Source organism: Emys orbicularis, chromosome 3, assembly GCF_028017835.1.
Source record: "Emys orbicularis isolate rEmyOrb1 chromosome 3, rEmyOrb1.hap1, whole genome shotgun sequence".
NCBI classification, from domain to species: Eukaryota; Metazoa; Chordata; order Testudines; family Emydidae; genus Emys; species Emys orbicularis.
Window position 1 is genome coordinate 389,176 of NC_088685.1, and position 16,783 is coordinate 405,958.

General features: G+C 44.9%; 1 protein-coding gene across 2 annotated transcripts in view; it reads left to right on the forward strand.

The window, feature by feature from the left end:
- The first annotated feature begins 81 nt into the window (after window positions 1-81).
- The window catches only part of IFT172 (intraflagellar transport 172), a 98,356-nt gene continuing 81,654 nt past the window's right edge, over window positions 82-16,783 (forward strand). For both annotated transcript variants that reach the window (XM_065400807.1, XM_065400808.1), the window contains exons 1-4: window positions 82-260; window positions 1,624-1,767; window positions 4,815-4,927; window positions 10,196-10,235. In XM_065400807.1, coding sequence (XP_065256879.1) covers window positions 222-260; window positions 1,624-1,767; window positions 4,815-4,927; window positions 10,196-10,235 — 336 coding nt within the window. In that variant the 5' untranslated portion in view covers window positions 82-221. The remainder of the gene's footprint in view (window positions 261-1,623; window positions 1,768-4,814; window positions 4,928-10,195; window positions 10,236-16,783) is intronic.

Sequence of the window (16,783 nt, forward strand, 5' to 3'; positions counted from 1 at the left end):
AGTCTATACACCTAACCCTTCCGTCGCCCTGAGGCGCTGCCTGGCTTGGCGCATGCGCGGTGCGGGTCGCTCCCTGTGACGTAGCTAGTTTTTTTTTGTGCTGGGTGTGCGTGTGCCGTCAGTTGCTGTGGTGTTCGGCAGACTGTTACCGGGGCAACGCGGAGGCGGGAGACGCGGAGCCAGAGTGGCACCGTGGACGGGCTGGCGCGAGAGGCCTAGGGATGCAGCTGCGGCACGTGCGGACGCTGCTCACCCCCCAGGTCAGCCCCCGCCTCCCGGGCAGCTGCGGGCGGGACCCAGGAGTCCGGGCGCGTGAGGGGCGAGGCGGGTCTGTGGGGGGCGGGGGCGGAGGCGGCCTGGCGGGTCGGAGCGTGGGGATAGTTTCACACACGTCACAACGGGCCTGTGGAACTGCCTGCCACAGGACGTGCGTTCTCAGAGGGGTCCATCCAGAGCCATCAAAGCAAATCCCAGCGCTCAAACCAGAGCTCGCGGTGGGCTGCGAGCCCTCCTGCTCCAGGGCGGGGCTGGGGGAACCTTTCCCTGGGGCAGGAGGCCCCTCATGGCCACTGGGGGGATCTGCACCTTCCGCTAAAGCAGGTGGTGCTGGCCTCTGTCGGAGAGGAGATACTGTGGATTAGATGGACAAATCAAAGTAATGCACATTGGAAAACAATCCCAACTGGTTTCAGAGTAGCAGCCGTGATAGTCTGTATCCGCAAAAAGAACAGGAGTACTTGTGGCACCTTAGAGACTAACACATTTATTTGGGCATAAGCTTTCCTGAGCTAAAACTCACTTCATCAGATGCATAGAATGGAACATACAGTAAGACGATTATATATACACATACAGAGAACATGAAAAGGTGGAAGTTGCCCTACCAACTCTAAGAGGCTAATTAATTAAGATGAGCTATAATCAGCAGGGGGGGAAAACTTTTGTAGTGATAATCAAGATGGCCCATTTCAGATAGTTGACAAGAAGGTGTGAGGCTACTTAACATGGGGAAATAAATTCATTTTGTCTAATGACCCAGTCACTCCCAGTCTCTATTCAAGCCCCAGTTAATGGTATCTAGTTTGCAAATTAATTCCAGTTCAGCAATTTCTCATTGGAGTATGTTTTTGAAGCTTTTCTGTTGCAAAATTGCCACCTTTAAGTCTGTTACTGAGTGACCAGAGAGGCTGAAGTGTTCTCCTACTGGTTTTTGAATGATATGATTCCTGATGTCAGATTTGTGTCCATTTATTCTTTTGTGTAGAGACTGTCCGGTTTGGCCAATGTACATGGCAGAGTTGGCAATTCCAACTATACATATAAAATGATGGGGTCTAAATTAGCTGTTACCACTCAAGAAAAGAGGTCTTGGAGTCAATGGCTATTAGCCAGGCTGGGCAGGGATAGTGTCCCTAGCCTCTGTTTGCCAGAAGCTGGGAATGGGCGACAGGGGATGGATCACTTGATCATTACCTGTTCTGTTCATTCCCTCTGGGGCATCTGGCATTGGCCACTGTTGGAAGACAGGATACTGGGCTAGATGGACCTTTGGTCTGACCCAGTATGGTCGTTCTTATGGACCCTGGTCCGGTCCAGACTGGCAGTGGCTGTGTTTTCTTCCAGGATGGTGCTGCAAAGGTCACCTGCATGGCTTGGTCCTACAACAATGCCAAGTTTGCTGTCTGCACTGTAGACAGGGTCGTGCTTCTGTATGATGAACATGGAGAGAGACGGGACAAATTTTCCACCAAGCCTGCTGATGCAAAGGTAAAGAGATTGTTTCTTTGCTTCTGTGTAACTGGGCACCCTACCCTCTTGGTCTGTGAGGTACGGATACTTTGCATGCTGCTATGCAGGGCAGTTTTTTGGCAGTAGCAGAGCAACTTGTAAGTTGCTCCATACTTTTCAGAGGGCTCATAACAGCTTGAAATGCTACACCACGTTTTTCATAGCCCCAAAGCACAGCCTCAAATGCTGCTCCCATCAGAGTACAACTACATGGCCGAGACTGTTCCTATGTTGTTGTAAAGGGGACAGGGGAGGGAATGCTTAAGCAATATTCTGTATAATTATACCATCCCCTCCTTCCTGGACTTCAGCTTAACTCTTTGTTGAAACAGAGGCCAAAGTTCTGTCTTGTCAAAACTTTTCAGAAAGCATGACACAGAGTTAAACCATAGAGAGACTACTGTACACTTTCTTAGTAAAACAAACAATGCACACGAAACATATTGTATATAGTATAAAGTATTGTAAATATTTTTTGGAATACCAGGAATAACTTTTTAACAAAACTATTAAACTATAAATCTACTGATTTTCCTTATACAGATGTTTCCCCTTTTGTTTTTGTTGCAAACATTCAAATATAAGTTATTGACAATTTTTGTTATACTTTAGCACACACATAGAATAGAATCTTAGAATATCAGGGTTGGAAGGGCCTCAGGAGCAGGGCTTTGGAGCAGAGCCTGGAGCTGGAGCGCGGACCAGTAGGTTTTTGCCCGGAGCTGGAGCGGAGCCCGAGTGGAGCAATTCAAAAATATGATTGCTCCAAATCCCTGCTCAGGAGGTCATCTAGTCCAACCCCCTGCTCAAAGCGGGACCAATCCCCAAAACACATTCTCTTCTGAACTCTCAGAGATGATTTTTCAGTCTTTATAATATGATCATAGTGTGTACTGTGTGTCACCTGGACTTCTCAGAGCTTGAGAAATGGCAACTTTTCAGTCCTTTCAAATGCTTCACAACTGTGTCAGCAAACAAACAGCCTGGAGATATCTACAGCTAGCTTGCATTCCAGCATAGCTGACTGGTCCTCTTGGTGGCTGGTGAAACAGAAGTCTGTAGCCTGTACCCAAAATGGTACAGGGGTTAGATCAGAATATAAAATACCAATTTCATAAGAACATAAGAATGGCCATACTGGGTCAGACCAATGGTCCATCTAGCCCAGTAACTTCTCTTCTGACAGTGACCAGTGCCAGATGATTCAGAGGGAATGAACAGAATAGGGAAATTATCAAGCAATCCATCCCCTGTCATCCAGTCCAAGCTTCTGTCAGTCAGAAGTTTAGGGACACCCTGAGGATGGGGTTGTGTCTCTGACCATCTTCATAGAATCATAGAACTGGAAGGGACTTCAAGAGGTCATCTAGTCCAGTCCCCTGCACTCATGGCACGACTAAATATTATCTAGACCATCCCTGACAGGTGTTTATCTAACATGCTCTTATGCCCTATTTATGATCTATTTAAATAAGTGGTATTCTATTATTGTTTAACAGTGCAATTAATTGTGATTATTTTTTTAAATCTTGGAATTAATCGCGATTAATTTTTTTAATCGTTTGACAGCCCTAAAATAAAGTTAAAACCCTACTGGTGCCAAATTAACAAACTATATCAGATTCAAGCCAAGTTTCTCACCATGTGCTTTCAGCAGTCTTACTGACCAAACCCTCTAGGTCAGAACTCCTTCCTTCAGAATCCAATGAAGGCTTCCTTTGTTACTTCAGGTGTAGAGAATGTGATGGGCAAGGGAAGAGAGAGGGGTATGTTGGGGTGTTCTCCTTTCCTTTTTATAGTTTCAGTCCCCCCTTTTGTAAAACATTTCTAGCTGGATACCAGGAGACAAAAAGCCTATGCGGAAGGATGTTCCCTGCTGCTTTTTCTCATCTATTTGAGCTTCTTGTGTTTCCCCTTCCTGCTTGATGACTCTGTTTACTGCAATTAAGCAGAGCACACATTCCTTTGTTTAGGACAGACCTATTTGCCAACTTCTGCTTGGGGAGAGCTGTGATTTGGAACATATGTTAATAACATCATACTGGAAAATCTTATATCTTCACATAAAATGTTGCCACACATATTTTGCCGGGACAATAGTGACCAGCAAATTATGAGTTTTCAAATGATGCTTCACAAGGCATACTTTGTACAAAGATTATTACAATAGTGTTTAGGGCTTGGACCCAGGGATACATTCTGTCACACCTAGTATGACTGTTCTTATATCCAGTGTATGTACCGTCCACCTACCTGTGAGTTTGTATACCTGTGTGTGTGTTTAAGGGCTGCCACTGTGAGAATGCATGCACCTGTGCGTGTTTGAGTATGCATGCTTTTGTATGTGGTCTGGCAGTGGTGTTTGGCCATGTGCACCCGTGGGAGTAAGCATGTGCTGCTGTGTGCATGAACACAGCAATAGGGAGCCATATCTCTAATTGCCTAGCATGCATCCAGTGAACAACTTGTACAGAAGGAGAAATCAGACTGAGCTAGCAGGTTACCTAATCCTTCAGCTGGCTCTGCTGGGCTGGGGTATCTCACTCACACTGACCCACCCTCATTCCATAGATCCCAAGGCCAGAAGGGACCACTGTGATCGTGTAGTCTGACCTCCTGTATAACACGGGCTATAGAACTTCTCCAAACTAATTCCTAGGACGTAGCTTTTAGAAAAACATCCAATCTTGATTGGAAAATTGTCAGTGATGGAGAATCCACCATGACCCTTGATAAGTTCCAGTGGTTAGTTACTCTCATTAACCTCCCTGCTAGACATTGTATATAGCAGCAGTAACCCACAGCCAGGTGCCTGGCCATACTAGAGCAGTGTAGTCCATAACTGCAGGAAGCTCACACCATGGAGGTGGGATGGGAATGGGATCAGCTTGTATATTATATGGGCCTTTACACCACTGAATGGGTTAACCTGTGACCCTTACTCTGGGTCTGTCTTGAGGTTCTTTTGGGACATGTTTTATTAACCTCACCCTCGGTCCATGCTTCCTCCCTTCTCCTCTCCCCAGTATGGCAGGAAGAGCTACATGGTGAAAGGCATGGCGTTCTCTCCTGACTCCACCAAAATCGCCATTGGACAAACAGACAACATCATTTACGTCTACAAGATCGGAGAGGAATGGTGAGGCCCTCAGTATATCATCCCTGTGTGTGTGGTGCCATGTCTGTGGTGCCATGCACCTGTGTGTGTGGTGCCTCCTTTCTGCCAATACCGCAGGCTGCTTTGGAAATGCACAATGTGTTCTTCATGCCCAGGATTTTTGCCCTGGTGTTCGGACAGATTTCACTCTACACTAGCCCTCACCTCCCCTTCAAATCATACCTTACCCAACCCTGAACTGCGGTCCCCTGTTACACTGGTTACACTGAGTGGTTTTGTTGAACAGCACAAAGGTTCTTCAAGTACTACCTGCCAGATCTCTTCTGCAGGTGTGTGCCAGCCGGAGGTCTGGAGGAGCAGGCTATAGGGCCTTTGCACACCCTGCCTACCTCTGACTTTTGCCGGGGCCTTATAAGGAGTGCAGACATGACTGCTCCTCAGTTCCTTCTGGGGACAGTTGGGGCAATAGGAATACAGCTCCCTTCTATGGAAGTTTGGCTTTTCTCAATGTCTGTCATTCCTATAGTAGTTAGTGTTAGGGATATTGAGCCCCATCAGGTATATTGTTTTGGCTCATGGCTTGCTTGTGCCTTACCTGCTCCACTCCGGGCTGTACTAATGTGGCAGGAGTCAAATCCCTTCACTCTCAAGCTGTGGCCTCCTGCAAATCAAATGTAGGTCACCATGTTCTCCTATGTATGCTGAGGTGAGTGGGGAGTGAGGAAATGGGCAGTGTGCACAGCCCCAATGGACATTGCTGTTCAGAAGGTCAGTGCTGATGCACCCAGGACACATACATCCCCTGCAGTATGGATCTGGGGCGGCCCTTGCCTACGAGAACTACAGTTGTTCTGGGAAGTAACTGTTTTAAAGGCCTGCTTCCCCCTCCCCCTAATGGTCTGCTCCCCCTGCATGTGGTTCTAGGGAGCTGTTTGGGCACCACTTTATCCCTCTACAGGGAGATGTTCCTGCTGCCGCATGAAAGCTCCTACACAAAGTAAGAGAATTCTGTGCCTGCTCAGTACCCAGACTCACTGCCCTGAGAACATATAGCAGGGGAGGGGCCCAAACAAGGGCCTGTTTCGCAAGACTGAAATTTATGGCAATAACTATAAATTGGCAATTTATAAAATAAATTCATAGATTCCGAGGCCAGAAAGTACCATTGTGATCATCTAGTCTGACTTCCTGTATAACACAGGCCATGGAACGTCCCCAAAATAATTCCTAGAGCAGATGTTTTAGAAAAACATCCAGTCTTGATGGAAAAATTGCCTGTGATAGATAATCCACCATGACACTTGGTAAATTGTTCCAGTGGTTAATTACTCTCATTTAAAACTTTAGGCCTTTTTTCCTATCTGAATTTGTCTAGCGTCAGCTTCCAGCCATTGGATCTTGATAGATCTTTCTCTGTTAAATTGAAGAGCCCATTATCAAATACTTGTTCCCTGTTAAAGTACTTACAGACTATAGTCAAGACATCTCTTAACCTTCTCTCTGTTAAGATAAATAGATTGAGCTCTGTGAGTCTGTCACTGTGTGGCATGTTTTCCAGTCTTATAACCATTTTCATAGAATCATAGAATATCAGGGTTCGAAGGGACCTCAGGAGGTCATCTAGTCCAACCCCCTGCTCAAAGCAGGACCTTCTCTTCTCTGAAACCTCTCCATTTTATCAGCGTTCTTGAACTGTGGGCACCAAAACTGGGCACACTATTCCAGAAGCAATCACATCAGTGCCAAATACAAACGTAAAATAACTTCTTTATTCCTGCTTGATATTCCCATGTTTCTGCGTCCAAGGATTGCATTAGTCCTTTTGGGCACACTGGGAGTTCATATTCAGCTGATTATCCACCTTGACCCCCAAATCTCTTTCGGAGTCACTGCTTCCCAGGATGGAGTCTCCCATGGCCTACATTCTTTGTTCCCAGATGTATACATTTAATTATATTGAAACATATATTGTTTGCACCCAGCTTCCCAAGTGATTCAGATCGCTCTGTATCAGTGACCTGTCCTCTTCATTGTTTACCACTCCCTCAATTTTTCTGTCATCTGCAGACTTTATCAATGATGATTTTAAATTTTCTTCTAGGTCGTCAATAAAAAATGTTATGTAATGTAGGGCCAAGAACTGATCCTTGTAGGACCTCAAGAGAAACACTCCCATTTGATGATGGATCTGGGGGTCATAGTGGATCACAAGCTAAATATGAGTCAATAGTGTAACGCTGTTGCAAAAAAAGCAAACATCATTCTGGGATGTATTAGCAGGAGTATTGTAAGCAAGACACAAGAAGTAATTCTTCCGCTCTACTCCACGCTGATTAGGCCTCAACTGGAGTATTGTTCCAGTTCTGGGTGCCACATTTCAAGAAAGATGTGGACAAATTGGAGAAAGTCCAAAGAAGAGCAACAAAAATGATAAAAGGTCTAGAAAACATGACCTATGAGAGAAGATTGAAAAAAATGGGTTTGTTTAGTCTGGAGAAGAGAAGACTGAGAGGAGACATGATAACAGTTTTCAAGTATATAAAAGGTTGTTACAAGGAGGAGGGAGAAGAATTGTTCTTCTAAGGATAGGACAAGAAGCAATGGGCTTAAATTGCAGCAAGGGAGGTTTAGGTTGGACATTAGGAAAAACTTCCTAACTGTCAGAGAGGTTAAGCACTGGAATAAATTGCCTAGGGAGGTTGTGAAATCTCCATCATTGGGAATTTTTAAGAGCAGGTTGGACAAACACCTGTCAGGGATGGTCTAGATAATACTTAGTCCTGCCTTGAATGCAGGGGATTGGACTAGATGGCCTCTCGAGGGCCCTTCCAGTTCTATGATTCTTTGATTTACAGTTAGCCAGTTTTTAAACTATTTAATGTGTGCTGTGTTAATTTGATCTCTTTCTAGTTTTTTAATCAGAATGTCATGTGGTACCAAGTCAAATGCCCTTTCATCAACACTATTACCTTTTCCATATTTTCCATGAACCCATATTGATTGACATTAATTATGTTACCCTCCTTTAATTCTTTGTTAACTGCGTCCTGTATCAGCCATTGTCAGGAACTGGGACGTGGGCAGTCGGACCTATGGTTGGAGCAGGAGTCAGGCCTAGCGGTTGGAGCAGGAGTTGCTGCCAGGAATAGGAGTCCAGGGCCAGAGCCAAGGGTCAGAGTTGAAGTCAGGAATTTGAGCTGAGGGTCAGAGCCGGGTTACCTGGAGTGAGGCAAGGCAGGAATGATCACAGCCTTAGCAAATGCTTTGAGCAGCAAGCAAGCTGCTGCTACTGCTGGGCTTAAGAGCAAGCTTGCTGGCTTCTTCAGCCAGTTAAGCAGGTTGTTTTTTCAGGCAGTCTGGCTCATGCAGCCCAGCTCTGTTCATTAGGCTGTCAGGAGACTCGGCAGGCATAGCTGCAGGGCCTTATTCCTGACAGCCACTCCATTACCTTGCCCAAATCGATGTCAGACTGACAGGCCTATAATTATCTGGGTCATCCTGTTTACCCTTTTTAAATATTGGCACAACATTAGCTTTCTTCCAGTCTTCTGGAACTTATTGAAAATCAACATTAATGGTCCAGTGAGCTCCTCGGCCAGCTCTTCTAAAACTCTTGAATTCAAGTTATCTGGACCTGCTGATTTAAAAGTGTCTAGCTTTAGCAGCTGCTGTTTAACATTCTCCTGAGATGCTAGTGGAATGGAAAGTATTTCACCATCATTATATGATATGACTACATCATCTGTTTTCCCCTCAAATACAGAACAGAAATATGTACTGAACACTGTTAGAGAAGAGCAAGTTGACCCATATTCTACATTCTATTAGCATATTCTACAGATAGTTTTTACTTTGAAGATACATTTCTTCGCAATAATTGCAGCCATGAATTCCCTTGATCAGCAGTTCACAGGGAAGGGAGGAAGGGGCCATGACCCCGAGCTCGTTTATGTGTCTGGGAAAGGAAGGGAGGGGGAGATATCACTGCTTTACACAAAGAGTATTCTTTAGATCCCCACAGTCCTTATGCTGCTGCAACGCTTATCAATCCTTGACAAGGAGAAGGGAAGGGAGAGGGATAGCACTTTATCTATCAAGCGAAGAGACAGTGCTTGCCCCTGTCTTCCTCCCTAATACCATACTAGCAGTTACCCAAGTCTTTACTTAACCGTTACATACCCCAACAAACACTTCTCCTTTTTCTGCATTATTGATAATTCTACCATTTCCATCTAGTAATGGACCAATACCATTGTCAGGATTCTTTTTCTTCCTAAATATACTTCAGAAACTCCTTCTTATTCTCTTTAACTCTGCTGGCTATAGATTTCTTCTTGTGTCCCTTTGCTTCATCAATTTTCTACAGTTACTAGCTTTTGATTTATATTCATAATTGTCAACTTCCCTGTTCTTCCATTTGTTATATATTATTTTTTAATTTTTATAGCTGCCTTTGCTTCTCCTCTAAAGCAGGTTGGTTTTTTAACCAATACAGCCTTCTCCCTTGATTGTGGTATTTTGGGCATCTAGTAAAGTGTTCTTAAATAATTCCCAATTATCATTCAGATTTTTCGTATTAAATTCTGCAAGCTGATTTGGTTCATAATTGTTTTCAGGTTTGTGAAAATGGCCTTTTTAAAGCACCAAATGTATGTATGTTACTTCTCTGGACTTTATTCTGTTTGCATATTATAAATGTGATCAAGCCATAATCACTTGTACCTAAGCTACCATTAGCTTTTAACTTTCAGTTACCATTAACTTTTAATTCTGTGATCAGTTCCTCTGTGTGTGTCAAGGCAAGGTCTAATATAGAGTTCCCCCATGTTGGATGCAGCGCTTTCTGAGTTAGGAAATTGTCATCTACCATATTTAGAATTTCCAAGGAATGTTTTCTGGTACTGGTAGCATCATACCTCCAACATATATCACTCAAATTGAAGTCCCCCAGGATATAAAGAATTAAATGAGGGTGATATAATTAATCCAATCAACATGGGCTTATGGAAAAATAGATCCTGTCAACTGGATGTCATTTTTGCTGAGATTACAAGTTTGGTTGATAAAGATAAGAGTGTTGATGTAATATACTTTGTCTTTTGTAAAGCATTTCACTTGGTACTGCATGACATTTTGATTAAAAAAACTAGAACAATATAAAATTAACATATGGCAAAAGTATAAGCAACTGAAAACAGGGTCTTATAATGGAAGTGTCGGACAACCTTACTAATAGGAAGTGTTACCAGCCCTGACTGTAATTATATTTGTGTATTTCTTTTTCTGCAGGGGTGATAAGAAGGTGATCTGCAACAAGTTCATTCAGACGGTAAGTCCCAGCCTCCCTTTCAGCTCCCTTACGCTGCAGCGTAAGGGCAAGGCCTACTATAGGTCTTTCCTCTGGCTCTCAGGCACGATGAGCCAGATTGTCAAAAGTATTTAGTTGTCTAAGGATGCAGATAGGTGCCCAGATGGACTTCCAAAACCATCTTAGGCACCTGTCTGCATCTATAGGCACCTAATTACTTTTGAAAATCTAGCCCTGTGTGTTTAAGGTCCCGGCTCTGGGGGCTCTGCTCTCTTCCTTTGAGACTAAGCTATTGATTCATAAGGCCTGAAGAGACCATTGTGGTTCTCTAGTCTGACCTCCTGGATAACACATGCCGAAGGACTCCTCTGATTTAATTCCTGTTTGCACTGGAGCATATTGTTGAGAAAAATATCCAATCTCGATTTTAAAATTGCCAGTGTTGGAGGATCCACCACAGCGCTTGATAAGTTGTTCCTATGGTTAATTACTCTCACTGTAAAAAATTGCCCATTATTTCGCGTCTAAATTCATCTAGCTTCAGTTTCCAGCCATTGGACCTTGTTATACCTTTGCCTGCTAGACTGCAGAGCCTTCTATTATTGGCCAAGCTTATGAGTCCCTATCCCCAACCCAATGGCATTTCTCTGTTTTGGATGTAACACGACAACTTCTGAATGGCATATCTGATCAGTTCCAAAATTCCACGGAATGTTTTAGGCATCAGGGAACAGAACCTGTTGCTTTTGAGGAAAATTGGAAAACCAGAAGGAAAAAATGGGAGACACATGGAGCCCCGGCTATCTGTTTAGCAGAGCCACAGCTTCAAGCACCTCTGCAATTGTCTATAGATCAAAGAACTGATTGAATGGTATCCATTAGCATCTTTCAGCATGACAATACCTCTATTTCATTTCTCCCCATCCTCCCAATACAGTTTAATATGTTGGCACCCTGAAGGACTTATTTCCCAGGCAGAAAGAGGAGAAATAATGTGGGAGAAGAGGTGCACACAGAACCTGTGGCTTGGTGGGGGAGAATGGGGACCCTGGTAAAGGGAATGGGGTCTCACTCAGAGCCCATGGGTTATGGGGTAAAGGGAGGTCCCTGGTAAGGGGGGAAGGGGGAATAAGGTCACACACAGCATCCCCGGCTGTGGGGGACAAATGGGGGACCCTGGTATTAAAGGGAAGGGAGCACACACAGAGGCCCTAGTATGAAGGAGGGGATTAGGGCTTGCAGCAAGTCCTTGAAATAGAATGGGATGGGAGGGCATCTGCAATGAGCTCGGTCTAAAGAAGAAATGAAGTGCATGAACCACTAGTCAAATTTGTGTTCCCCATGTAGGTACTTGCAACTGTGATCAAGTCACCCCTTAATCTTCTCTTTGTTAAGCTAAATAGATTGAGCTCCTTGAGTCTGTCACTGTAAGGCATATTTTCCAGTCCTTTAATCATTCTCATGGCCCTTCTCTGAGCCCTCTCCAATTTTTCCACATCCTTCTTGAATTGTGGGCACTGTCGGAGATAGTCCATGCAACAAACCTCGATGCCAACTCTGCCCACATATCTACACCAGCGACACCATCACAGGACCTAACCAGATCAGCCACAACATCACCAGTTCATTCACCTGCACGTCCACCAATGTAATGTACACCATCATGTGCCAGCAATGCCTTTCTGCTATGTACATCGGCCAAACTGGACAGTCCCTGCATAAAAGGATAAGTGGACACAAGTCAGATATCCGGAATGGCAATATACAAAAACCTGTAGGAGAACACTTCAACCTCCCTGAACACACAATAGCAGATGTAAAGGTAGCCATCCTGCAGTAAAAAAACTTCAGGACCAGACTTCAAAGAGAAACTGCTGAGCTTCAGTTCATTTGCAAATTTGACACCATCAGCTCAGGATTAAACAAAGACTGTGAATGGCTAGCCAACTACAAAAGCAGTTTCTCCTCCCTTGGTGTTCACACCTCAACTGCTAGAAGAGGGCCTCATCCTCCCTGATTGAACTAACCTCGTTATCGCTAGACTGATTCTTGCCTGCATATTTATACCTGCCTCTGGAAATTGCCACCACATGCGTCTGACGAAGTGGGTATTCACCCACGAAAGCTTATGCTCCAATACTTCTGTTAGTCCATAAGGTGCCACAGGACTCTTTGTCGCTTTTTACAGATCCAGACTAACACGACTACCCCTCTGATACTTGACACATACAATTACATTGGAAAAAATAACCCCAACTATACATACAATATGATGGGGGCTAATTTAGCTACAACAAATCAGGAAAAAGATCATAGAGTCATCGTGGATAGTTCTCTGAAGATGTCCACGCAGTGTGCAGAGGCGGTCAAAAAAGCAAACAGGATGTTAGGAATCATTAAAAAGGGATAGAGAATAAGACTGAGAATATATTATTGCCCTTATATAAATTGATGGTACGCCCACATGTCGAATACTCCGTACAGATGTGGTCTCCTCATCTCAAAAAAGATATACTGGCACTAGAAAAGGTTCAGAAAAGGGCAACTAAAATGATTAGGGGTTTGGAAAGGGTCCCATATGAGGAGAGATTAAAGAGGCTAGGACTTTTCAGCTTGGAAAAGAGGAGACTAAGGGGGGATATGATAGAGGTATATAAAATTATGAGTGATGTGGAGAAAGTAGATAAGGAAAAGTTATTTACTTATTCCCATAATACAAGAACTAGGGGTCACCAAATGAAATTAATAGGCAGCAGATTTAAAACAAATAAAAGAAAGTTCTTCACACAGCGCACAGTCAACTTGTGGAACTCCTTATCTGAGGAGGTTGTGAAGGCTAGGACTATAACAGCGTTTAAAAGAGAACTGGATAAATTCATGGTGGTTAAGTCCATTAATGGCTATTAGCCAGGATGGGTAAGGAATGGTGTCCCTAGCCTCTGTTTGTCAGAGGGTGGAGATAGATGGCAGGAGAGAGATCACTTGATTGTTACCTGTTGGATTCACTCCCTCTGGGGCACCTGGCATTGGCCACTGTCAGTAGACAGGATACTGGGCTAGATGGACCTTTGGTCTGACCCAGTACGGCCGTTCTTATGTTCTTAATTAGTATCACCTCTAATTCTCTAACAATATAGATTTGCATTTCAACATTCTAGCCCATCTAACATGGAATGGCCCTTGTGACGGGTTCCCCCCAGGGTGCCATCTGGAACTGGGGTACCACTGAGCCCCCTGACCCACCAGCCTGGGCTCCCTCTCATACTGTGCTGCTGTGACAAGCTACACAGCCTTCCAGCCTGCACTTTCACCAGCATACATACAGGTAGGGACACACCCAGCTGCAGTTACAAGCAGGCTGTCTGGCCATGCTGTGCATGGGAAAGCTACTCCCAGCTCCTCAGGCACGCACCCCCTCTGGAGTATAAACCCAAAATTACACCATCTTGCACTGCACAGGGAACTGTACAGCATAAGCTCATAAAATTTGCCCCTTCCCTCAATGGGGAGCGGAATATGCAACAGCCTTTTGCCCCTGAGTTATGATTCCCACACACTGGTTTAGATAAAGCAAAAACAAGTTTATTAACTACAAAGGATAGATTTTAAGTGATAGCAAACAGATCAAAGCAGATTACCTAGCAAATAAACAAAAAACGCAAACTAAACTTAATATACTAAATAGATTGGATATGAATAGCAGATTCTCACCCTAAGAGATGATACAAGCAGGCTGCAGATTCTTACGGGGCAAGCTGCTCATGCTTACAGCTTGGAATCCCCAGGTGTTCCATTCACAGGCTAAAAATCCAGCACTTCCCCCAGGTCAGTCTTTTTTCCTCAGGTGTTTCCAGGAGTCTTCTTGGGTGGGGAGTGAAGAACACCAGATGATGTCATTCCCTGCCTTATATAGCTTTTGCATATGGCGGGAACCCTTTGTTACAAAGCTTGGTGCCGAGACCGGTCTGTGGACATCCCGAGATGGAGTCCAGAGACGTGTGGTCTCATCACATGTCCTTGTTGAGTCATAGCAGTCATTACTCACAGGCTATTTAGAGCGTTCACAGGAAGGCTCACCGGGTGGGAGGTAAGCTTCTCCTAAGGCCTGTTGTTCTTCCCTAATGGCCCTTGACCACCCACTCTCTAGAATGAAAGCATCTTGTCTAGCGGGCATCAACCAGGTGTAAGTACATTGAAGTATAGATACATAATCAATGTTTATAACTTCAGATACAAAAATTATACATGCATATGAATATAGTCATATTCAGCAAATCATAACCTTTTCAATGACATCTCACATGACTTATCTTGCATAAAATACATCATAATTATATCATAATCATATCCTAATAATATCACTGTGAAGAATATGGAGTGCAGTATCACAGCCCTTGTCAAGGCTGATTCCCCACTCTGGCACTTGGAGTGCAGAAGGTGGGGGCCTGCAAGGATTTAAAAAATTAATACTGACCACTCCAGGCTTGTATTAAACTCCCAAGGTTACAGTTTCTCTCTGACCTTGGATTGGTAGATGCTGCCACCACCCAAGTGCAGAACCCCCTTTGAAACCAGAAAGGTGCACTTGGGAATTCCTTCCTGTGGGGTACCCTCAAGCCCTTTCACACACACACCCCCCCGGGGAAGAGCTGAGAAAGAAAAACAAAGGCAATCAGCTGTTGCCACCAGCTAATCAAACAACATATGCACAAACCTCTTAGGACACCAAAAATCCAATCCTGTTCTTAAAAAAAGTAAATTTTATTAAAAACAAAAAGAAAAAAATACATCTGGAACTTAGGCTTTTGCTAGATTTAAAAAACCCACTTACAAAAATTAAACATCGAGAATAACCTTCTTGAGGTCAAGCTTAAAGGTTACAAGCAAAACAAAGCATTTGGGGTTAGCACGGAGGAGTCCACAAGCCAATAAGAAATAAACAGAAATAAATCTAATCACGTCTTTCTAGACGTTCCCTAATTTACTTACATATCTGGGGTTTCAGATAAACAATCTCTAGGTATGATCTGATGGTTTTTCATACCTGGCTTTCAGCTTCTTACAGCATAACTGCTCCCCGTTCCCCTCTTTCCTGGAGAACAACAACACACAGACAAAGGGAAGATTTTTCCAATTTTAAAAAGTTCTAGCCCTCCCATTGGCTCTTTTGGTCAGGTGCCCACTCCTTTCCTTTTACCTGTGGGCTTGTTAACCCTTTACAGGTAAAGCAAGCAGAGAACAACCACCAAGAGGGATTCCATAGCCAACTGGCTGGCTGGGTGTCCACAAAAGGGAGCTATCCCCTGTTTAGATACTTTTCTAACATGTTTCTAAAGGTTGAATGTGGGTCAATTAGCCTGCAAGCTGCTTAACCCTTTCTGGCCATGTGTCAGAATGGGTCTATCAGTCCTTTGTTCAAAGCTTCAGTTCGTAGAGAAGTTGCTCCAGTGGCGAGGAGCAGGACTGAAGATAAAATGGAGAAGAGGCAGCTGCCTTTTATATAATTTGTCAGGTGGTGTGTACTTCCTTTGTCCCAAACACAAGCTCACAGCACATGGGCATGGAAAAGCTCTTGGAGTTCCCAGTCCACAGGCATATCCCTACATGTCCTGCTGACTCATAGCTAAGGCTACGATTTAATCGTGGGTATTTTTAGTAAAAGTCATGGACAGGTCACGGGCAAGAAACAAAAAATCACAGCCTATGACCTGTCCATGACTTATACCATAAATATCCTGATTGAATCTTGGGGGGGAGCCCGGAGGGCTTGCGGCACCAGCTGTGGGGGGGGGAGAAGCCGTCGGGGGGGCCCGCTGCTGCTCCAACCTCCGCCAGGGGGAAGCCCTGTGGGGGGCCCGCAGCCGGGGGGGAAAGCCCCATGGGGCTCGCTGCCGCTCTAGCCGTCGCTGGGGGGGGAAGCTCTGTGGGGGTCCACTGTTGCTTCAGCTGCTGCACGGGGGGGAGCCCCAGGGGGCCAGCAGCAGCTCTCGCTGCCACCAGGAGGGGAGCCCCGGGGGGCCAGCCGCTGCTCTGGCCGCCACCAGGAGGGGAGCCCCGGGGGGCCAGCCGCTGCTCTGGCCGCCCCCGGACTGCTGCCAGGAGCCACCGAGCTGTGGCTGCTCCCCGGGCCAGCCACATCGGCCACAGCTCGTGTGGTCCCCGAAGCCAGCTGCTCGGGCGCCCCTGCGGTCAGCCACACCAGCTGCTGCAGAAGTCACGGAGGTAGCAGGACATCATGGAATCTGTGACAGACACGGAGCCCTACTCATAGCCCCTGCCTTCTCTCAGTGGATTCATTGTACGGCTGATTGCCCTTGATGGGCCATTAAGCAGGCTAGGTGGTGCTGATGCCAGTCTGTCTGGGGGTGTCACCCAGATACACAGCACAAGTTTAAGATATCAATATCTCACACCTATTTATAACTCATACAAAGATAATACATACATATAAACAAGAGTATCATATTTGACAAATTATAACGTTTCCACTGATACCTTATATGGCATTTCTTGTATGACTCATTGGAATTTTGTAATATTGGTATCCATAATATTATAAATGGTCCCCC